The 21,170-nt window shown below is 43.4% G+C and overlaps 1 protein-coding gene and 1 long non-coding RNA gene across 2 annotated transcripts; one reads left to right on the forward strand and one right to left on the reverse strand.

Moving 5' to 3' along the window:
- Positions 1-47: 47 nt before the first annotated feature.
- Positions 48-1,840, reverse strand: LOC133526089 (uncharacterized). The gene is made up of 2 exons (XR_009800689.1): positions 1,714-1,840; positions 48-304 (listed from the first exon to the last, which is right to left on the reverse strand). It is a non-coding gene; the product is annotated as an uncharacterized LOC133526089 (long non-coding RNA).
- On the forward strand, positions 1,649-19,432 carry LOC133526087 (inhibitor of growth protein 3-like). Its single transcript, XM_061862539.1, has 11 exons — positions 1,649-1,786; positions 2,079-2,150; positions 2,250-2,447; positions 2,569-2,710; positions 3,205-3,292; positions 5,404-5,493; positions 5,925-6,036; positions 12,741-12,813; positions 15,528-15,620; positions 16,634-16,769; positions 19,228-19,432. The coding sequence occupies exons 1-11, from the start codon at positions 1,759-1,761 to the stop codon at positions 19,345-19,347; spliced, it is 1,152 nt and encodes a 383-aa protein (XP_061718523.1). The 5' UTR covers positions 1,649-1,758; the 3' UTR covers positions 19,348-19,432.
- Positions 19,433-21,170: the final 1,738 nt, after the last annotated feature.

Below are 21,170 nucleotides of genomic sequence, written 5' to 3' on the forward strand. Positions count from 1 at the left end.
TTCGTATCTTTTGCGTAGCATAGGTATTAATAAATAAAACATTACAATTAATTAAACATTATTTTATTTATTTTAAACCGTGCTGACACCCCGAGATTTCTTCTTCGGCGCGTAGCCGATTCTATTATGGATTTCCTCCTGAGTCTTGGTGCCCGGACAAAGAGGTTTTGTCGTGTCCTCCTGCATTTCTGCTGTTGAAGAGTTACTGCTGCCCTGATCTCGTCGCATCGTTTCATATTCTTGTAAATCGTCAAGTTTTAAAGTAATTTCCGTCAACGGTCGTCGAATCATGTTTAACTGATATCTAAAAAACAAACAAATACAAAAAGTTCAATAATGTTTATGCTGTGGGTACTAGACGATAATATAGAATAGATAAATACTTAAATACATGTACAACTTAGAAGTAAATTAAATAAATGCTCTACATATAAGAAAATGCCGTCAGCGGGATTATTGAAACCTATGACGCCGAGGCGAAATAAAAAAAAAAGACTATCAATATATGTTTCCGCCATTTTTTAGAGTTCCGTACCCAAAGGGTCAAACGGGACACTATTACTGCCAGTTGAAATTTCTACAGATTATGTATTTCTGTTGCCGCTATTACAACAAATACTAAAAACAGAATGGGAATAAGGCGCGAAGGCGTGAACAATCTGCGAAATCGACGCAAGGGCCCTCCACACTCGCGTTCGCGGCTTCGCGCCTCGATTTGCGCACGAGTGTGGAAGGCCCTTAACAAATGTGATTATTAGATAGAGGCAGACAGCGAACTTGTAGCTTTTTAAAAATAAAACTGTCCGGTAGTGTAGACACGGCTTAAGTTTAAAATATATTTATGAATAGCAACACTAATAGTTTAATTATGTTGGTAGCATTGTTTAATGCCGTCGATAGTCACGTTCACAAACACTAGTGAAGTGCTCAAGTACTTATTTAAAGTCTAGTATGTCGATACCGATATATTAATTATTACACAGAAATCATTTATTTAAGGCCCGTTAGAGACTAAGAGTAATATCCTCTACCATCCTCACATTCCAAAAAGTATGTAAGAGTTAATGTAACACATGACCAACATTTTAAGAATAAAAGTTCCTAAGAAGCTGGCGGCTTCCTCGCACAACGTATCAGTATTGCGATACAACGAGGAAATGCCGCCAGCATCCTTGGTACAATGCCTCAAGGGCCTATTTTAGATATAAGCTAGTTATAGTAATCATCTGTATATATCCATTATGTATATTGTTATTGTCAAGAATAAAAGTTCAAACATCATATCGGTATATAATGTCCAGACAATCTTGTGATCATTACGCGTTTGTAAGTTGATATCTTACTATGTATTAAGTACGACATTAATACAGGAATAAAGTACTACACAGGTAGACTTATTTAAGACAGAAATGATTACTAATTAATGGAAACTATTACAACAAAAATATAGTGAATCAAATCTACGATAGATATAGATGGTTGCACCAACAACACGTTATAATAATTAATAAAATTAAGAAACGGGTTCTTTAGTAATTCGGCAATGGAGTCGACACTTCACTTCCCCACACTGGCCACACTATTCTCTCCAAAAGCGTAATGAGTCGCCATATTGAATGACGAACTCGGTGACGTCGTTGTAGTTACACGTCAAACGTGCACATATTTCTTTTAATCACGGTTATAACAAGTTTAAAATATAAGAAAACTTACCTAGAGTGTTGTTTAATTAATTAAATCTTTACAAATCCCACCAAAATGCTGTATTTAGAAGATTATTTGGAAAGTAAGTTACCTTTGTTCTTTACTCCCTAAAATGACAGCTTTTCCATTGGTTGGTAGCACTGTTGAGAAAAAAAATATGGATCTGGCGCGCAAGACAAAGTTGTTTTAAGTTATTGTTTAATTATTTTTATTTAGCTTACCTATTAACATAAGTAACGTAAGCTTAGTCTGTACGTTAAATACTTAATTATGGTCTACAATAGTCTATTATTTTATATTTTGAAAATACTTTGGTAACACTAATAAATTTCATAATACATACGTTTGCATTTAATTATTTTATAATGTTACAGTGATTGAACATCTTCCTCAAGAATTGAGAGATAGATTTACAGAAATGCGTGAAATGGATTTATCCGTCCAAAGTAAGTACATAAATACTTTATGAAGACATAAATGATTGCCCGAGTCAAATTTTACCACAATTTAAGAGTATGATTTTTACATGTCACATTTAATTATAGATAGTATGGATACTCTGGAAAAACGGGTTCGGACTTTATTTGGTGGTTGCCGCAGAGGGGAGGTAGACACTGAACAGGCCAACACAGAGTTCTCGGATATAAAGCGAGGTTATAACAAGACTCTTGAAGAAGCTGATGAAAAAGTTGCATTAGCTAACCAGATGTCTGAACTAGTGGACCGCTATTTAAGACGACTAGGTGAGTGTACTATAAATCCTATACTATTTAATATGTAAATTTTAGGTCTCTTTAAAATGGTTAGAAATCCAAATTTGACTTACTTGCAGTTTGTTAAATATGCTATAATTTTGATCAACAGACACCGAACTGCATAAATTCAAGTGTGAGCTGGAGGCAGATAACAAGGGGATCACAGAACTATTGGAGAAGAGGTCACTGGAGCTTGACGTCAACACCAACCACACCAGCACATCCAACAACAACCATTACAAGGATAGCAGGTGACTATAAATAAAAGATAACTACTGAAGTCATTCCGGCCAAGTGTAGAGTGTTCTTTCCCAATAGCAGAAGGCTTGCATTATGGTACTGAGCCCTAAGACAGGTCAAAAAATGGCCTGTCGCTTGTAGTTCATGAGATACAGAGAGGACTTCTCATATTTTTCAGGATGGGTATGTTGCTATGCGATTTCTTTTTTCCACAGTTGTAACACAACAGTATTAACTAATCAGTTTCCACTTTATCCTATACTATTGATTTCTATTCATGCTATGCTTCTGTGGTGTTAAAATAATTTTATTATTGGAATGTATTTTAAGGTTTGGCAAGGAAAGGTTCTACTTTCTGTTATCAGTAATTTCTTTCGTAAATAATATCTATAGCCTGGTAGTCCTATTTGTTAGTAGAAAAGGGGATTGATTGAACCTTCATGCTTGGCAAATTGGCTTGTCAGCCTATATTTGTGTTGATCACAGTACGTAATGTACCTGGCAGGTACCGGTTCCGCGAGAAGCGCCGCGACAGCTGGGGCGCGCGCGCCGCGGCCGGCAACTCGCTTTCCCGGACCGACACCGCCATACAGGTATAATCACAATCATTTCTACTAGCGCCCATTGGGTAAATACTCCTAGCGATTGCTCAAGGTTAACATATAAATAGTTAATGTACATTATTATTATTGCATTATTTTTATCTCAGGTAACATAGGCATGGTAGTGCTCCCGCAAAGATGAGCAAAGCGATGCGCAATGGCACTAGCTATTTTTTCTCGAAGCACTCCGTCGTTTTTAGGGTTCCGTACCCAAAGGGTCAAACGGGACCCTATTACTGAGACTCCGCTGTCCGTCCGTCCGTCTGTCACCAGGCTGTATCTTATGAACTGTGATAGTTAGCCAGTTGAAATTTCTACAGATTATGTATTTCTGTTGCCACTATAACAACAAATACTAAAAACAGAATAAAATAAATATTTCTTTCCAATCTCGAGGTTCTTATCCAATCACTAAAGTTAAGCAACGTACTTGGATGGGTGACCGTTTTAATAGATAATGGTACGGAACGCTTCCTGTGCGAGTCCGACTCGCACTTGGCCAATTTTTTTGAACTCGCACTTGGGCTTGGATTATACCAGATAAACAAAACTCTCGGGATATAATTTGTAGTAATAGTGGACTTTTTAAGCATAACAAAAAAAATATTTGCATAGCTCTTATACTTTACACTACAGATATTATACACAAAGACCGATAGTCGCCATGCGGCTAATCAGCCATAAGTGAAGCCGAAACACGATCGACGTGTGCGTGCGACGCTCGTGTCTTACGCTCAGGAACACACACAAGTATACAAAAATGTGTTGTCAGTATTTATTTATTCCCGTCAGAGTAGGGGTATTTTAACAACATTCTTGTACTTGGTTATCAATAATTTGGAAGTGTGTAGATTTTTAATTTTGTAACAAAAAGCTTTTTAGGATTCCATTATTAGTATTATTACATTGAACTTGAACCTTCGAAATTTGAGTGTGATTGCAATACTGCTGCGGTCGACTGCATTACTGCAAAACTAGATTACAAGATGTTACATAAATATTTTGGTGTCATTATGTCGCGCCTATTGGCATACAAATTCAATAAAAATAGCGACGCGAGGAAATCGCAGTGAGTGCCACGCCTGTTTTTTGGCAATAAGGTTTAAATAAATAAGCTTTTACTATTTTATTTTACAAATATGCAAAAAATACTTTATTTGAATACATTTTTATACTTATTTACAAACAATGAGGTACCTCACAAGCCGACTCTGTTCAGTATTGGCGCTATAGTGTCGGATTTTTAAAACGAACATTACATAAAATAAAAATTAAACTGAAATATTATAAAAAAAACATACTTTGATATAAAATAATGAAAAATATAATTTTCTTTAATAATACAAGGAACTTAAAGAAAGCGTAGCGCAAGCAAGCAATGGCGGCTGATGAAGGTTTGGATTTTTGAATTCGCAATTACGTAAAAATATCATATTAAACTCGATGCTTACGAGTGGAATGTAATATCAGGTGATTTGTTTTTATCTAGTGATGAATTGTGACACCCATTCATCGCACAAACAGCCATCTTTCCTGTATTTTTTAATGTACAACCGGGAGGTCTACACAAACCAGTAAAAAGCAGATTGTATGAAATATGCCCGCCCCAGATACTATACAAGTATTTCAGGATTTTTAATAGTAAATCACCCCCAACCCTTTACATTATGGGATGGAAGATTGTCTTAAGCAACTTACAAAAAGAAGTAAAATAGCGAAACGGCCAAGCCATATATTTTGACTAAGGTAGAGTTTGTGAAGTTAGGGTTTGTAGAGTTAGAAGCTTGGCTCTACAAGAGATCTGATAACTTTTGACAGTGCGAGCCTTATGGTTTCGTGTTGGCAATATTTTACGTGAAAATGTTTTTGATGGAATATTAATTTCTTAATGGTTTTTGTTTTCGAACTAGTTGGTAATTTCATCGTAAATTCCACCTACCTTTTATAATATTAGAAGCTATTCCTAATGTTCTAATGTTATTTATTTATAAGCATAATCTAATAAATCTTGTAAGTATAACTTATGTAATGTGTGACCTTTCCTTTATTTATTATATTGTTAAAGTTTTCAATCAGTAACAATACAAAATATTGTGTTATAGGCTGCATTGGGTCGCGATTCGTATTCCTTGGGTCAAGCCACAAACGCCATAGCTGCAGCGGCCAGCCAGGCTATCGCAGCCACGCAACAGGTATAATATTATTGGTTATTTACAACAAAAGATGTTGTTAGAAGTGGTCCATTTTTACAAGATTGTATCTAAGCTTGGTTAGCTAGTATTTGTGGGTCAAGTTTCGGAAGCAACTTTATGTTGATATCAAGCTGATACGATGGAAAACCAAACGTCACAGGAACTAACTGATCAGACAGTAAACTAATTGACTTTTTTTTGTAAGAATGGTTTCGATAGTAGGAGCTTGTTAAAAAAAGTATGCAGCAGCGGCGACGCTCATCTTGCTGCCCGCCAGCGTCAAGTCCGCGGTTTTAAGATGTGTACCTTAAGTCGAGACAGATTAGATTTGACGTAGATGTCGCCATACGGACTCATAAATTATGTGGTAACACCAACTGTAAAAAGCTGAGTTTGACAATCCAGCGAATACAAGACATAATATATGGCAGATGCAGCAAGGGCGGCGCACGGCGGCCATGAAGAGCACGTACGAGGCGGTGGCCGGCGAGCTGCACGCGCACGCTGCGCACGCGCTGCACGACCACCACTCGCTGCACGCCGGTAGGTTGCTGTACTGTATATAGTATAGATACTGCAGTAGTAGCAGAGACTGCATGAAGAGCACGTACGAGGCGGTGGCCGGCGAGCTGCACGCGCACGCGCTGCACGACCACCACTCGCTGCACGCCGGTAGGTTGCTGTACTGTATATAGTATAGATACTGCAGTAGTAGCAGAGACTGCATGAAGAGCACGTACGAGGCGGTGGCCGGCGAGCTGCACGCGCACGCTGCGCACGCGCTGCACGACCACCACTCGCTGCACGCCGGTAGGTTGCTGTACTGTATATAGTATAGATACTGCAGTAGTAGCAGAGACTGCATGAAGAGCACGTACGAGGCGGTGGCCGGCGAGCTGCACGCGCACGCTGCGCACGCGCTGCACGACCACCACTCGCTGCACGCCGGTAGGTTGCTGTACTGTATATAGTATAGATACTGCAGTAGTAGCAGAGACTGCATGAAGAGCACGTACGAGGCGGTGGCCGGCGAGCTGCACGCGCACGCTGCGCACGCGCTGCACGACCACCACTCGCTGCACGCCGGTAGGTTGCTGTACTGTATATAGTATAGATACTGCAGTAGTAGCAGAGACTGCATGAAGAGCACGTACGAGGCGGTGGCCGGCGAGCTGCACGCGCACGCTGCGCACGCGCTGCACGACCACCACTCGCTGCACGCCGGTAGGTTGCTGTACTGTATATAGTATAGATACTGCAGTAGTAGCAGAGACTGCATGAAGAGCACGTACGAGGCGGTGGCCGGCGAGCTGCACGCGCACGCTGCGCACGCGCTGCACGACCACCACTCGCTGCACGCCGGTAGGTTGCTGTACTGTATATAGTATAGATACTGCAGTAGTAGCAGAGACTGCATGAAGAGCACGTACGAGGCGGTGGCCGGCGAGCTGCACGCGCACGCTGCGCACGCGCTGCACGACCACCACTCGCTGCACGCCGGTAGGTTGCTGTACTGTATATAGTATAGATACTGCAGTAGTAGCAGAGACTGCATGAAGAGCACGTACGAGGCGGTGGCCGGCGAGCTGCACGCGCACGCTGCGCACGCGCTGCACGACCACCACTCGCTGCACGCCGGTAGGTTGCTGTACTGTATATAGTATAGATACTGCAGTAGTAGCAGAGACTGCATGAAGAGCACGTACGAGGCGGTGGCCGGCGAGCTGCACGCGCACGCTGCGCACGCGCTGCACGACCACCACTCGCTGCACGCCGGTAGGTTGCTGTACTGTATATAGTATAGATACTGCAGTAGTAGCAGAGACTGCATGAAGAGCACGTACGAGGCGGTGGCCGGCGAGCTGCACGCGCACGCGCTGCACGACCACCACTCGCTGCACGCCGGTAGGTTGCTGTACTGTATATAGTATAGATACTGCAGTAGTAGCAGAGACTGCATGAAGAGCACGTACGAGGCGGTGGCCGGCGAGCTGCACGCGCACGCTGCGCACGCGCTGCACGACCACCACTCGCTGCACGCCGGTAGGTTGCTGTACTGTATATAGTATAGATACTGCAGTAGTAGCAGAGACTGCATGAAGAGCACGTACGAGGCGGTGGCCGGCGAGCTGCACGCGCACGCTGCGCACGCGCTGCACGACCACCACTCGCTGCACGCCGGTAGGTTGCTGTACTGTATATAGTATAGATACTGCAGTAGTAGCAGAGACTGCATGAAGAGCACGTACGAGGCGGTGGCCGGCGAGCTGCACGCGCACGCTGCGCACGCGCTGCACGACCACCACTCGCTGCACGCCGGTAGGTTGCTGTACTGTATATAGTATAGATACTGCAGTAGTAGCAGAGACTGCATGAAGAGCACGTACGAGGCGGTGGCCGGCGAGCTGCACGCGCACGCTGCGCACGCGCTGCACGACCACCACTCGCTGCACGCCGGTAGGTTGCTGTACTGTATATAGTATAGATACTGCAGTAGTAGCAGAGACTGCATGAAGAGCACGTACGAGGCGGTGGCCGGCGAGCTGCACGCGCACGCTGCGCACGCGCTGCACGACCACCACTCGCTGCACGCCGGTAGGTTGCTGTACTGTATATAGTATAGATACTGCAGTAGTAGCAGAGACTGCATGAAGAGCACGTACGAGGCGGTGGCCGGCGAGCTGCACGCGCACGCTGCGCACGCGCTGCACGACCACCACTCGCTGCACGCCGGTAGGTTGCTGTACTGTATATAGTATAGATACTGCAGTAGTAGCAGAGACTGCATGAAGAGCACGTACGAGGCGGTGGCCGGCGAGCTGCACGCGCACGCGCTGCACGACCACCACTCGCTGCACGCCGGTAGGTTGCTGTACTGTATATAGTATAGATACTGCAGTAGTAGCAGAGACTGCATGAAGAGCACGTACGAGGCGGTGGCCGGCGAGCTGCACGCGCACGCTGCGCACGCGCTGCACGACCACCACTCGCTGCACGCCGGTAGGTTGCTGTACTGTATATAGTATAGATACTGCAGTAGTAGCAGAGACTGCATGAAGAGCACGTACGAGGCGGTGGCCGGCGAGCTGCACGCGCACGCTGCGCACGCGCTGCACGACCACCACTCGCTGCACGCCGGTAGGTTGCTGTACTGTATATAGTATAGATACTGCAGTAGTAGCAGAGACTGCATGAAGAGCACGTACGAGGCGGTGGCCGGCGAGCTGCACGCGCACGCTGCGCACGCGCTGCACGACCACCACTCGCTGCACGCCGGTAGGTTGCTGTACTGTATATAGTATAGATACTGCAGTAGTAGCAGAGACTGCATGAAGAGCACGTACGAGGCGGTGGCCGGCGAGCTGCACGCGCACGCTGCGCACGCGCTGCACGACCACCACTCGCTGCACGCCGGTAGGTTGCTGTACTGTATATAGTATAGATACTGCAGTAGTAGCAGAGACTGCATGAAGAGCACGTACGAGGCGGTGGCCGGCGAGCTGCACGCGCACGCTGCGCACGCGCTGCACGACCACCACTCGCTGCACGCCGGTAGGTTGCTGTACTGTATATAGTATAGATACTGCAGTAGTAGCAGAGACTGCATGAAGAGCACGTACGAGGCGGTGGCCGGCGAGCTGCACGCGCACGCTGCGCACGCGCTGCACGACCACCACTCGCTGCACGCCGGTAGGTTGCTGTACTGTATATAGTATAGATACTGCAGTAGTAGCAGAGACTGCATGAAGAGCACGTACGAGGCGGTGGCCGGCGAGCTGCACGCGCACGCGCTGCACGACCACCACTCGCTGCACGCCGGTAGGTTGCTGTACTGTATATAGTATAGATACTGCAGTAGTAGCAGAGACTGCATGAAGAGCACGTACGAGGCGGTGGCCGGCGAGCTGCACGCGCACGCTGCGCACGCGCTGCACGACCACCACTCGCTGCACGCCGGTAGGTTGCTGTACTGTATATAGTATAGATACTGCAGTAGTAGCAGAGACTGCATGAAGAGCACGTACGAGGCGGTGGCCGGCGAGCTGCACGCGCACGCTGCGCACGCGCTGCACGACCACCACTCGCTGCACGCCGGTAGGTTGCTGTACTGTATATAGTATAGATACTGCAGTAGTAGCAGAGACTGCATGAAGAGCACGTACGAGGCGGTGGCCGGCGAGCTGCACGCGCACGCTGCGCACGCGCTGCACGACCACCACTCGCTGCACGCCGGTAGGTTGCTGTACTGTATATAGTATAGATACTGCAGTAGTAGCAGAGACTGCATGAAGAGCACGTACGAGGCGGTGGCCGGCGAGCTGCACGCGCACGCTGCGCACGCGCTGCACGACCACCACTCGCTGCACGCCGGTAGGTTGCTGTACTGTATATAGTATAGATACTGCAGTAGTAGCAGAGACTGCATGAAGAGCACGTACGAGGCGGTGGCCGGCGAGCTGCACGCGCACGCTGCGCACGCGCTGCACGACCACCACTCGCTGCACGCCGGTAGGTTGCTGTACTGTATATAGTATAGATACTGCAGTAGTAGCAGAGACTGCATGAAGAGCACGTACGAGGCGGTGGCCGGCGAGCTGCACGCGCACGCTGCGCACGCGCTGCACGACCACCACTCGCTGCACGCCGGTAGGTTGCTGTACTGTATATAGTATAGATACTGCAGTAGTAGCAGAGACTGCATGAAGAGCACGTACGAGGCGGTGGCCGGCGAGCTGCACGCGCACGCTGCGCACGCGCTGCACGACCACCACTCGCTGCACGCCGGTAGGTTGCTGTACTGTATATAGTATAGATACTGCAGTAGTAGCAGAGACTGCATGAAGAGCACGTACGAGGCGGTGGCCGGCGAGCTGCACGCGCACGCTGCGCACGCGCTGCACGACCACCACTCGCTGCACGCCGGTAGGTTGCTGTACTGTATATAGTATAGATACTGCAGTAGTAGCAGAGACTGCATGAAGAGCACGTACGAGGCGGTGGCCGGCGAGCTGCACGCGCACGCTGCGCACGCGCTGCACGACCACCACTCGCTGCACGCCGGTAGGTTGCTGTACTGTATATAGTATAGATACTGCAGTAGTAGCAGAGACTGCATGAAGAGCACGTACGAGGCGGTGGCCGGCGAGCTGCACGCGCACGCTGCGCACGCGCTGCACGACCACCACTCGCTGCACGCCGGTAGGTTGCTGTACTGTATATAGTATAGATACTGCAGTAGTAGCAGAGACTGCATGAAGAGCACGTACGAGGCGGTGGCCGGCGAGCTGCACGCGCACGCTGCGCACGCGCTGCACGACCACCACTCGCTGCACGCCGGTAGGTTGCTGTACTGTATATAGTATAGATACTGCAGTAGTAGCAGAGACTGCATGAAGAGCACGTACGAGGCGGTGGCCGGCGAGCTGCACGCGCACGCTGCGCACGCGCTGCACGACCACCACTCGCTGCACGCCGGTAGGTTGCTGTACTGTATATAGTATAGATACTGCAGTAGTAGCAGAGACTGCATGAAGAGCACGTACGAGGCGGTGGCCGGCGAGCTGCACGCGCACGCTGCGCACGCGCTGCACGACCACCACTCGCTGCACGCCGGTAGGTTGCTGTACTGTATATAGTATAGATACTGCAGTAGTAGCAGAGACTGCATGAAGAGCACGTACGAGGCGGTGGCCGGCGAGCTGCACGCGCACGCTGCGCACGCGCTGCACGACCACCACTCGCTGCACGCCGGTAGGTTGCTGTACTGTATATAGTATAGATACTGCAGTAGTAGCAGAGACTGCATGAAGAGCACGTACGAGGCGGTGGCCGGCGAGCTGCACGCGCACGCGCTGCACGACCACCACTCGCTGCACGCCGGTAGGTTGCTGTACTGTATATAGTATAGATACTGCAGTAGTAGCAGAGACTGCATGAAGAGCACGTACGAGGCGGTGGCCGGCGAGCTGCACGCGCACGCTGCGCACGCGCTGCACGACCACCACTCGCTGCACGCCGGTAGGTTGCTGTACTGTATATAGTATAGATACTGCAGTAGTAGCAGAGACTGCATGAAGAGCACGTACGAGGCGGTGGCCGGCGAGCTGCACGCGCACGCGCTGCACGACCACCACTCGCTGCACGCCGGTAGGTTGCTGTACTGTATATAGTATAGATACTGCAGTAGTAGCAGAGACTGCATGAAGAGCACGTACGAGGCGGTGGCCGGCGAGCTGCACGCGCACGCTGCGCACGCGCTGCACGACCACCACTCGCTGCACGCCGGTAGGTTGCTGTACTGTATATAGTATAGATACTGCAGTAGTAGCAGAGACTGCATGAAGAGCACGTACGAGGCGGTGGCCGGCGAGCTGCACGCGCACGCGCTGCACGACCACCACTCGCTGCACGCCGGTAGGTTACTGATGCTTCTACCCTCATCATCATATCAGCCTTTCATTATCCGTTCCATTAAACTCATCTTTATCGTCGCCCTAGCGTTGTGACAGGCTTGCTAATACCAAATTTTAACATCAATAATTACTGGATGCACTTCTTGGCCTTCGATACAATGTGACGCCAGCATGTCCGATGCGATGTTAAAGTACCTATACCTATACGATTACTGTTTACAAATCAATACATTTTAATAAACAAATTGATTTTTCTTTTTTTTTCTGTCGGTCGCACCACTCGCACTGTACGTGTGTTTTTCATTGTGATAGACATCTTCTGTACATACAATTCTTCTTCTTCTTTTCGTGTCGAGGTTCCTTTTTTTATACGATGGAAGCCCAATAGGCAGCGGTGTTGACAGCCCTGGCTGTCGCGTCCCTCAGATCCAGCTCCGACGCATGCGGGGCACGCCAGTAGATGTGCCATGGTTTGCGTTGCTGTGTCGCAGGTACATTGAGTCGAGGGGCTACGGACCAATTCCCATCTGGCCTTTTTTTCTTACAGCGACCAACTTGGGACCTGAGCCTTTTTAAGGACTTCCAAATTGACCAAGGTTCTTTATGGCCAGGCGGTAGTTGCTCCAAAGCCTGCACGTACACGTCTGGGGAGGGCACCGGGTCCGCCACAGCAAGCGGCGCACATCGGGCGGCTCACCCTGCAGGGGGCTGGTGCTCCGCATGAAACTCCTGCGACTTTTAAGACGAGCAGGTGGCGGGATATGTCCATGCAAGGGGTGCCGCTGGTCAGTCTCCTGTTTGTGCTTACAATTTATATCTATACGATTGTTGCAGGTCACAGCGCGGCGGCGCACGGCGCGCACGCGCACGCCGGCGCCAGCTCTTCCAACAAACGGCACAAGCAAAAGTGAGTACCTACTAACTAATTGTTAATTTAGCCTACAATTTTGGTAAGATGAAGATACATTAGTAGCTTAATTTTGTTTTGTTATTTCACGACGGTTCCTTACAGGAAGATAATGAAAAAGGACTGTAAAATTGAATTAGCTCGACGACCGAGACGACCAATTAACCAAATTAAAATGTTGAGATATATATCGGGAATTGAATTCGAATTAAATGAACAAACTGTCACCATTTTTATACCTATAGCCCCGATAACTGATGATAGTTATAAGTGACCTCTAACTAAATTGCTATAATAGTAGTGTATGTGACTGCTACGTAACAAAAGACATTAAAATACTTTAAGAAACGAACGATGTGAGTTTCTTAAAACGATCACACCACTGTTTTAATGCCTAATTATGTACAGTTACATACACTATTTTATCTACACACATATTATAAACTTTCTATGATATATTCACGAACCCAAATAACAGCCAACGTTGGGGCATCGGGGCATCGTTGTTCTCTTGGCGGAACTCGCGGATATGTGGTGGCGTCAATGAAATATTTTTATCGCTCATTTTACACGAAACTTTTGCTATAGTTACTTTAAAAACAACATGTTCATTTTCTACTTAAAACTAATTAAAAGATAAACTGTATGTCAAATGGCGGTAAATGAAAACTTTTTTCACGCATCCGTAGTTTTTTTTTTTAATTCCGAGACAAACTAGAGTCGGGGGGCTATTTCCGTATCATTCGATACAAACTAACATGCGAGGTATGTCAAAATTGTATACAATTGACATTTCATTAAGAAGAAAAAGCCATCTCGACTGAAATTAGAATAGAGGTCAAATCGAATTGCTTTTTTCTCAGAGATGTTCCAAATTTGAATGTCATAACCAAATCGATTTTGATGTAAAGTCTGACCAGTAATATAATAAGATCACGCGCCATATTGCGGAATTTCATTGGAACTAAGTTTTTCGTACTAAACTGAACTGTCACCCTATACATGAGAATAACAGCGCCCTCTTGACAATGATCATATATTTCTGGTCAGGCTTTAGTTATGAAGCAATTACAACATTATCACAGATAAGAAATATGTTGTAACAACACAGTTTATCGTAATTTTGGCCATTATTTACGGATTTTGAAGTCATCATAGAGGGTTTATGATATCCCAACAAGCAAAAAAGTCTCAGATTGCGCACTTTATAAGAGTGGTGAGCTTATAGCGCTCTTATTATTGTTTTGGAATAACAATCGCTCTTATATGAGTCTTAGACAAGCTAGGACAGACTTTAGTAAGGTCAGTCTTATTACCTAGTCTTATATATGTTTATAAGAGCATTTTATAATACTATTATAAGCCTCTTGCTCCTACAACAACATTTACAAAGTCTCATTGATCTTGAGAGTACCTGGTCTTATATCCCCATTCTCTAAGTTCATTTGATTTTATATTAGACTTTCTAAATGCCATTGTAAGAATGCAAGACTAATATCAGCATAGCATAATACTATTATAAGCCTCTTGCTCCTACAATAACATTAACGAAGTCTCATTGATCTTGAGAGTACCTGGTCTTATATCCTCATTCTCTAAGTTCATTTGATTTTATATTAGACTTTCTAAATGCTATTGTAAGAATGTAAGGCTAATATCAGCATAGCATAAGGACACTGTAAGTACGTACTTTTTTGATCTTATTTAAAGCTATAATAAGATCAACAGCGGCACTTTAGTAAGATATTGGAGTGATATAGGATCAGGATACTAAATCACACAAGACAAGTTTAATATAAGATGGTTTGATCTTAAATCGATTTTGGGAATCCATAAATTTAACCATTTCGCATCAACAACCTTGTCACTTAAATAAAAAGACATTTAGTTTATTAGTATGTGTCTAGTAATCAAGTAAGGATAAACAAATATATTAAGGGTTTTACTAAGTAAAGCAAGAAACCCTAATTAATTCAACATGGCCATATCATTTGTATTCAGAATGCCAAAGTTAGTGTAAATAATCTTAAAATACTCTAATAGTGCGCTTGAAAAATACACCTACAGCAATGGCTCACTATCAATACAAATAAATAAATAAAATAATTATAAGAGGATACAAATACCCATATTTGATCAGGCGCATGAATTTTGAAGCGTAAAACAGGGTTTACTTTACAGTAAATAATATTTTCCCACGTGAATACTTACCGTAAAACATGAACACACACGATGATAACGAGCACGTTATTATATTTAAACATAATTCATAAACAGTTTGATAAATATTTACACTTTTTTTTGTCACGCTGCAGTTAATTTTATTCGTACACTTATACTTTACAAATAGAATGTTTCAACTCTGTGTGATCTTCCAAAAAATCAAAATAAGTTTATTTAGGCTTACAAGATACTTATGTAAAAGCGATATTAGCCTGAGGTAGCTTAAATTAGTTTTGGGAAGATTACTGTAAACGCAAACAGCATTCAATTAGACTGATATTAGAACGATATTAAAATAAATACGCTTATAATTTGTGCCCAAATCCGGGCTTATACGATGATATAAAATCAATATAAGAGCGAAAAAATTGTAGTCTTGAGACTGTTGTAAGCGTGTTTTTGCTAGTTGGGATGTGTGTGGATAAAATATCAAATTTAGTGCAAAGTAAATAATCTCGCTAGGTAGGTAGTGACATGAGTTACCGTTACAGGAAGAGCTACAGCACGATGGCGTCGGCGGCGGCGTCGCTGTCGGCGCCGCTCGCGCTGGCGCCGCCCGCCAGCCGCTCCGCCTCGCCCACCGCGTACGTACACTTGCAGCACTAGCACCGACACTCTTAACTATGGAAGGTAGAGACAAGGAACAGAATCTCCGTAGGCAGAACTGTTGCAAAAGTGTCCAGCTGTCAGCTATAAATAATAGTTCCAAATCTCTGCAGAGTAGCGCTAGAGTAGCTAAGAACCTAGGCGTTATTGACGGAGTGAAGTGCGCTGTCTTTTTTTCTCAAGTATTCTAGGTATTGTAACGCCACCTATATATGGTTTTTTGTCGGACACTTTTTGGCATATGGAGATTCTGTTCCTTGCCTCTACCTTCCATACTTTTAACCTTTTCGACGTCGTGTCAAACAAAAGCTGTCACTTGGTCGCCACGCCCCCGAAGTGTCTAAACTGAAATTGAATTTTATGCACGAAGTCTTATGTTGCTTTGTGGTTTGTGACGGATTAATTCGTCTTCGGCGTTGGACCTCAAGTGCGGATATGCGGGTTTATATACTTCCCACTTGCGTTTAGTACCAAATGTATGAACTCGCCCTAAACATTAATCAATGTGTAAGCGGGGCTTAACTATCGGTGGTCATACTCATACATGTACTCGTTCTCGGTGTGTACAGTTCCTACGCTATGGCATTACTTTCATTAGTGAAACAGCACATAATGGAAAGCGCAGATACATGAGTCTCCAATGCGCGCGTAGCACACGCCGCAGTGACCTGTCGCATTTATTATGGTCCATAATACATGAAACATTTGGATTTAACACAATCACTGCCAGACAAAAAACGCCACACTACCCCAGAAACCGGTGGTCTATAGCTGCGTACAAAACAACCCGCCCAGCGGGTTGTCCGGCATCTGAACAAAGTTCACGAGCACCCACCAGGTGGGTTCCCGGCAGTGAATGTGTTAAAATCAATCGCGTAGGAAGTAAACATTCCCGTGTTTTAAAACCGAATGAAATAAAACAAATATAACTTTGCTTCAAATGTCTGTACAAGCTAAGACTTTTTTAAATTGACCTTATGACTTGTTTCAGAATGCACAATGTTGTGAACAATGTAGCGATCGAGGAGCCAATGGAGGAGGAGTGGACCTACGACCCCAACGAGCCGCGCTACTGCATCTGCAACCAGGTCTCCTACGGCGACATGGTTGCCTGCGATAATCAAGACGTAAGCCTACAACATTTCTACTTTACAGTCAACTTGAAATCCTAAACCCATTGCTTTAACATATTCACTGAAAATGTTAACCGACTGCAAAAGTGGGAGGATCTCAGTTGCTTGGAGTCTTATACTTGGCAGATAGTCCCAATGTCTCTAAGTTTTGAAGAGAATACCGCTGTTATCTAAGACAGAAAAGCAATAATTTTACGTCAATACAAGTTAACTTTTCTGGAACTACACATTTTCCAACGTATGTATGTTATAGAAAATCTATAAGACCGAAAAGAAATACTCACATATGTAATATCAAGTAATATACAGTAAAATTTGTAATAACATTCTTAAGGGACCACGCATAAATTCCTCTTAAGCGAAAAATCGTATTAAGCGTTTTCAGTTAGTTGGGAAGAACAAAGGCGTTAGACATTTCTGTGGGTGATCGACCTTTCTCGCGAGTATATTTTTACCATATTTTCTACCAGCGATTGATAATAAACATAGATGACGAACTAGCTCTGCAAAATGACCCCACACACATTGTGCCGAAGCAGGCCGTCAACTTTGTGCCGCGGAGCTATTTAGTTCGCAAATGGCGGCCCGTTGTCACAGTCATAGTAAGAAGTATTAAAATTATATCTTTAACCGAAGAAAAAATATGCCTTATTGTGCGGATAAATGATGTGCTAGGCGTTCCAACAAACACTGGAAAAAATATGGAATTACTTTTCACGTATAGTTTAGCTAGGATAATATTATTTTGATTTCTCTTAATCAAAACAGGCTTTATATGGGGATGATGTTATGCATTTTAAACAACCATTGATATTAAGAAACTTTCATAATTTGTTCAGGTTGTTGTTTTAATAATTTAAATTTGTGATAATAATACGAATCGCCGTTGTAGGTGGAGGTCTTTTATGTGTACTTTCTTACTAAATCCTGGTATCTCGCTGCTATTTATAACTTTTCGTTAAGTTCACGGACGGCTGGACCGATTTGGCTAATTTTAGTATTGGAATATTTCTAGGTCCAGGGACGGTTTAAACGGTGAAAAAATATGGAGAGAATACGAGGAAAATAGTAAAAACTATAATGATATTTTCCCATACAAACTGTTCCTATGACGTCGTGTTCAATACGAATTTCTGCATGTTTGCTCTGATCAAGATGAAAATCGATATCTGAGGTTCCTAGAGGATCTTTATAATGAATATGAGGTCAAAAATGAAACAAACGCCCGCCATATTGGATTTCTGCATTTTTTTCCCTGATCATAACGAAAATCGATATCTAAGGATCGAGCGGTCCAATATTATGATTCTGAGGTCAAATTGGGTGAAAACGCCCGACATATTGAATGTCTCCATTTTTGCTCTTATCATGATCATCATTCATCATATGCAAATACTGAGAAATTTAAGATGTTGGGCGTTTTTGCCAAATTTGACCTCAGAATCATAATGAAGGGTCGCTCGGATCCTTAGATATCGATTTTAATCTCGTTCAGAGCCAAAATGCAGACATCCAAGTGGCGGGCGTTTTTTTTTTTCATTTTTTTCCTCAGATTCATTATATAAACGTCCTCTAGGATCCTCACATAACGATTTTCATCTTGGTCAGAGCAGAAATGGAAAAATTCAAAATTGAGGGCGCTTTTACCAAATATGACGTCAGGATCATAATGAAGGGCCGCTCGGATTCTCAGATATCGATTTTCATCTTGACCGGATGAACAATTCTAAAATTCAAACATTCGGCATTTTTTTTTTTGATCTTAAATTCATAATAAAAGGCCTCTCGGATCCTCAGATATCGGTTTTCATCTTGATCGGAGTAAAATCCGAAATCCCAAATGCCAGCTGTATTTTTTCAATTTTGACCTATCAAATTTACATTAATTTACATCTGACATATTTCTGTGCCACCTAACTAAACGTCGCAGGTGCCCTATAAGATGAACAACACAATGTATTAATTGGTTCGAAGGCTTAATTGCCTTTAAACACGTGCGTTAAACGAAAAAATAATAAGCCTTTCAAATAAAATAATATATTATCTTACAAAAATATTGCATTTAAAACATGTTCTATATTGCATGAAACCGTCTACCTAGAGTTGGTTTCCATTGTCATGTATTTTCAAGTGACAACGCTACAGCCAATCACAGTGCCTCATTTTATAATAGACCAATCGTAGTTCGGGTGGTTTAAATTGACTAATCATGGTCAAATGAAGTTTCGTCGAAGAAAACAAGACCTGAACTTGACGAGTTGCAATTGGTCCGTTATTAGTATTGCGTGTTTTAATAGTGGGGCCACTTTTACCCTGATATTTTGTTAGACGTTAGTCTTCTATGTTTTTTTCGTTCGCTGTTTTCTACTGACAAATAGATTTGCCAGACTATAATATTAGTTAGACATCGCAATTTATTCCAATAGCCATTAATACATTTTTTTTGTTTTAGTGTCCCTATGAATGGTTCCACTACCCGTGTGTGGGCATCACGGCCCCGCCGAAGGGCAAATGGTACTGCCCGCAATGCCAAACCAATATGCGACGCAACAGAGCACACCGCAAGAACTAAATAAACATTATACAAATATTCCATGCTTTGATCGTATTCGTGTCTGTAATCATGGTTACATCCAATAAATGTACACTATTAATTATTTCATTTTTTATTTATTTATCATGTTTATCATATTATTGAATTTTATCATATTAGTACCACTCGAGGTGGTGGGTAAAATAAGAATTTATGATATATATGGACTGGTTAAAGATTTGTGGCGCAATTTTGATGTACTCACGCACACGTAAGCTTTATTTGTAGGAAAGAGACAAAGTAATCATAATCATGTATTCGTTGCAAACCATGGTATTTACACATGTTCCTAAAATTAGATAAAAATAACGTAAACTATTATTTTTTGGTTTTATGGATAAGGGGGTTTTTTGCGTGCCATTTATTTGTTTTTGTTTGATAAAATAATTGTGTAAACCAGATTTAGTGGTAAACTTAGCTTAACCACCAGACAATGTCTTCACCAGCTGCCCGAGTTAAGTAAGAGTTGGTAAATAAACTATTTTTATTTTTTATTTATTTATAAGTGGTAGGTAGACCCAAACTAGATTAAATAGATTCACTTATAATTTATAGATGTGACTGCTACAAATATTATCATTTTAATCGACATTTCCCACTGGGTGCATGGAATTCTCTTACTCTGTTTGGGTTGCCGTGGCATTTGACTTTTTGTTGTTATATATACCATCCAATACTTGAAGGCTCGTGTCTTTGACGCCTGAGACATATTTAAACGGGGCCTCTGTTAACCTGACCCTAACATTCTTGCTTTTAAAAAACTGTAAGGAAATAAAATGCATTAATAATTATGTCTATTTCTGACTCACGTTAGTTAGGTATCAGTTTAGTTATTAACAACTTCATACTTACTTTTCTGACAAAATAGTAATCTTTTTTTTGGAGCAGAAGGATCCTATACAGAATGTGACCATTCTAAATAATATGGGTAGCCATGCCAAATCAGAATATTTTCAGCACTTAGTTTTCCATGTACAAATTTCGATCTGTAAAAGCATTTCAGAGCCGCTACTATTGTATTGTAAATATCTTCACAAAGATCTGCACAATAGCTAGCCAATTCCTGAGCAGGTTCTTTGGTGTATTCCCCGCCATGCTTAGATGGGAATAGGCGCTAAATACAAATCATTCCCATCTGTGGCCACCTCTTGTATGGTGGTGGTCACGTTGGGCGGGGACAGATGGGGATACACCGGTTTTTTGTGCTTGATCCAACCATGTTTATAATTAAAATATTATTGTGGCAACACACAGGGTAAGGAACGGCATGCATCAAATGAAATCTTTAAATTCTCATATGTTCATATTCTCTCTTAGTTCACTTATAAATAAATAAATATTCATCACTGCTCAATTTATATATTTTGACAGCATTATATAAAAAATCACAAAAAGAATCTGGCCATCTGAAATCTGGAAATTACAATAGAGCTTCTACCTTTCCCAATCACATCATGATGGTCCTAAGGAATGCTCATCTATTAGCTTCTCCGAGAGAAGAGTTATATACTTGTCCAATTTGTATTAAGGGGAGGGTCATTTTCTTTCCTCTTCCTCGTTTGAAACCATTTTTCTATAGGTAGAATTTCTGTGTACAGTACAGTACCCCTAGTGTAAATTTAATCGACATCATAACGTGACGAACGCGTTTGCGTTAAGTCTCATTTTGTATAGGATTTTGAGGTTCCAAAACGTCCCGCTTGGCGCGCTCTTTCTAAATTCAATACAAAATGAGACTAAACGCAAACGCGTACGTCAAGTTTCGAAATCGAATTTATTTACACTAGGGGTACAGGTATCCA

Source organism: Cydia pomonella, chromosome 16 (genome assembly GCF_033807575.1).
Source record: "Cydia pomonella isolate Wapato2018A chromosome 16, ilCydPomo1, whole genome shotgun sequence".
Classification (NCBI taxonomy): Eukaryota; Metazoa; Arthropoda; class Insecta; order Lepidoptera; family Tortricidae; genus Cydia; species Cydia pomonella.

What these genes read in the sequence shown, in the direction of transcription:
- LOC133526087 (XM_061862539.1), top strand. Translation starts at nt 1,759, where the DNA reads ATGCTGTATTTAGAAGATTATTTGGAAA. An exon ending in AATGGATTTATCCGTCCAAA is followed by an intron (nt 2,151 to 2,249) that starts GTAAGTACATAA and finishes ATTTAATTATAG; the next exon opens with ATAGTATGGATACTCTGGAA. An exon ending in AACAAACGGCACAAGCAAAA is followed by an intron (nt 12,814 to 15,527) that starts GTGAGTACCTAC and finishes TTACCGTTACAG; the next exon opens with GAAGAGCTACAGCACGATGG.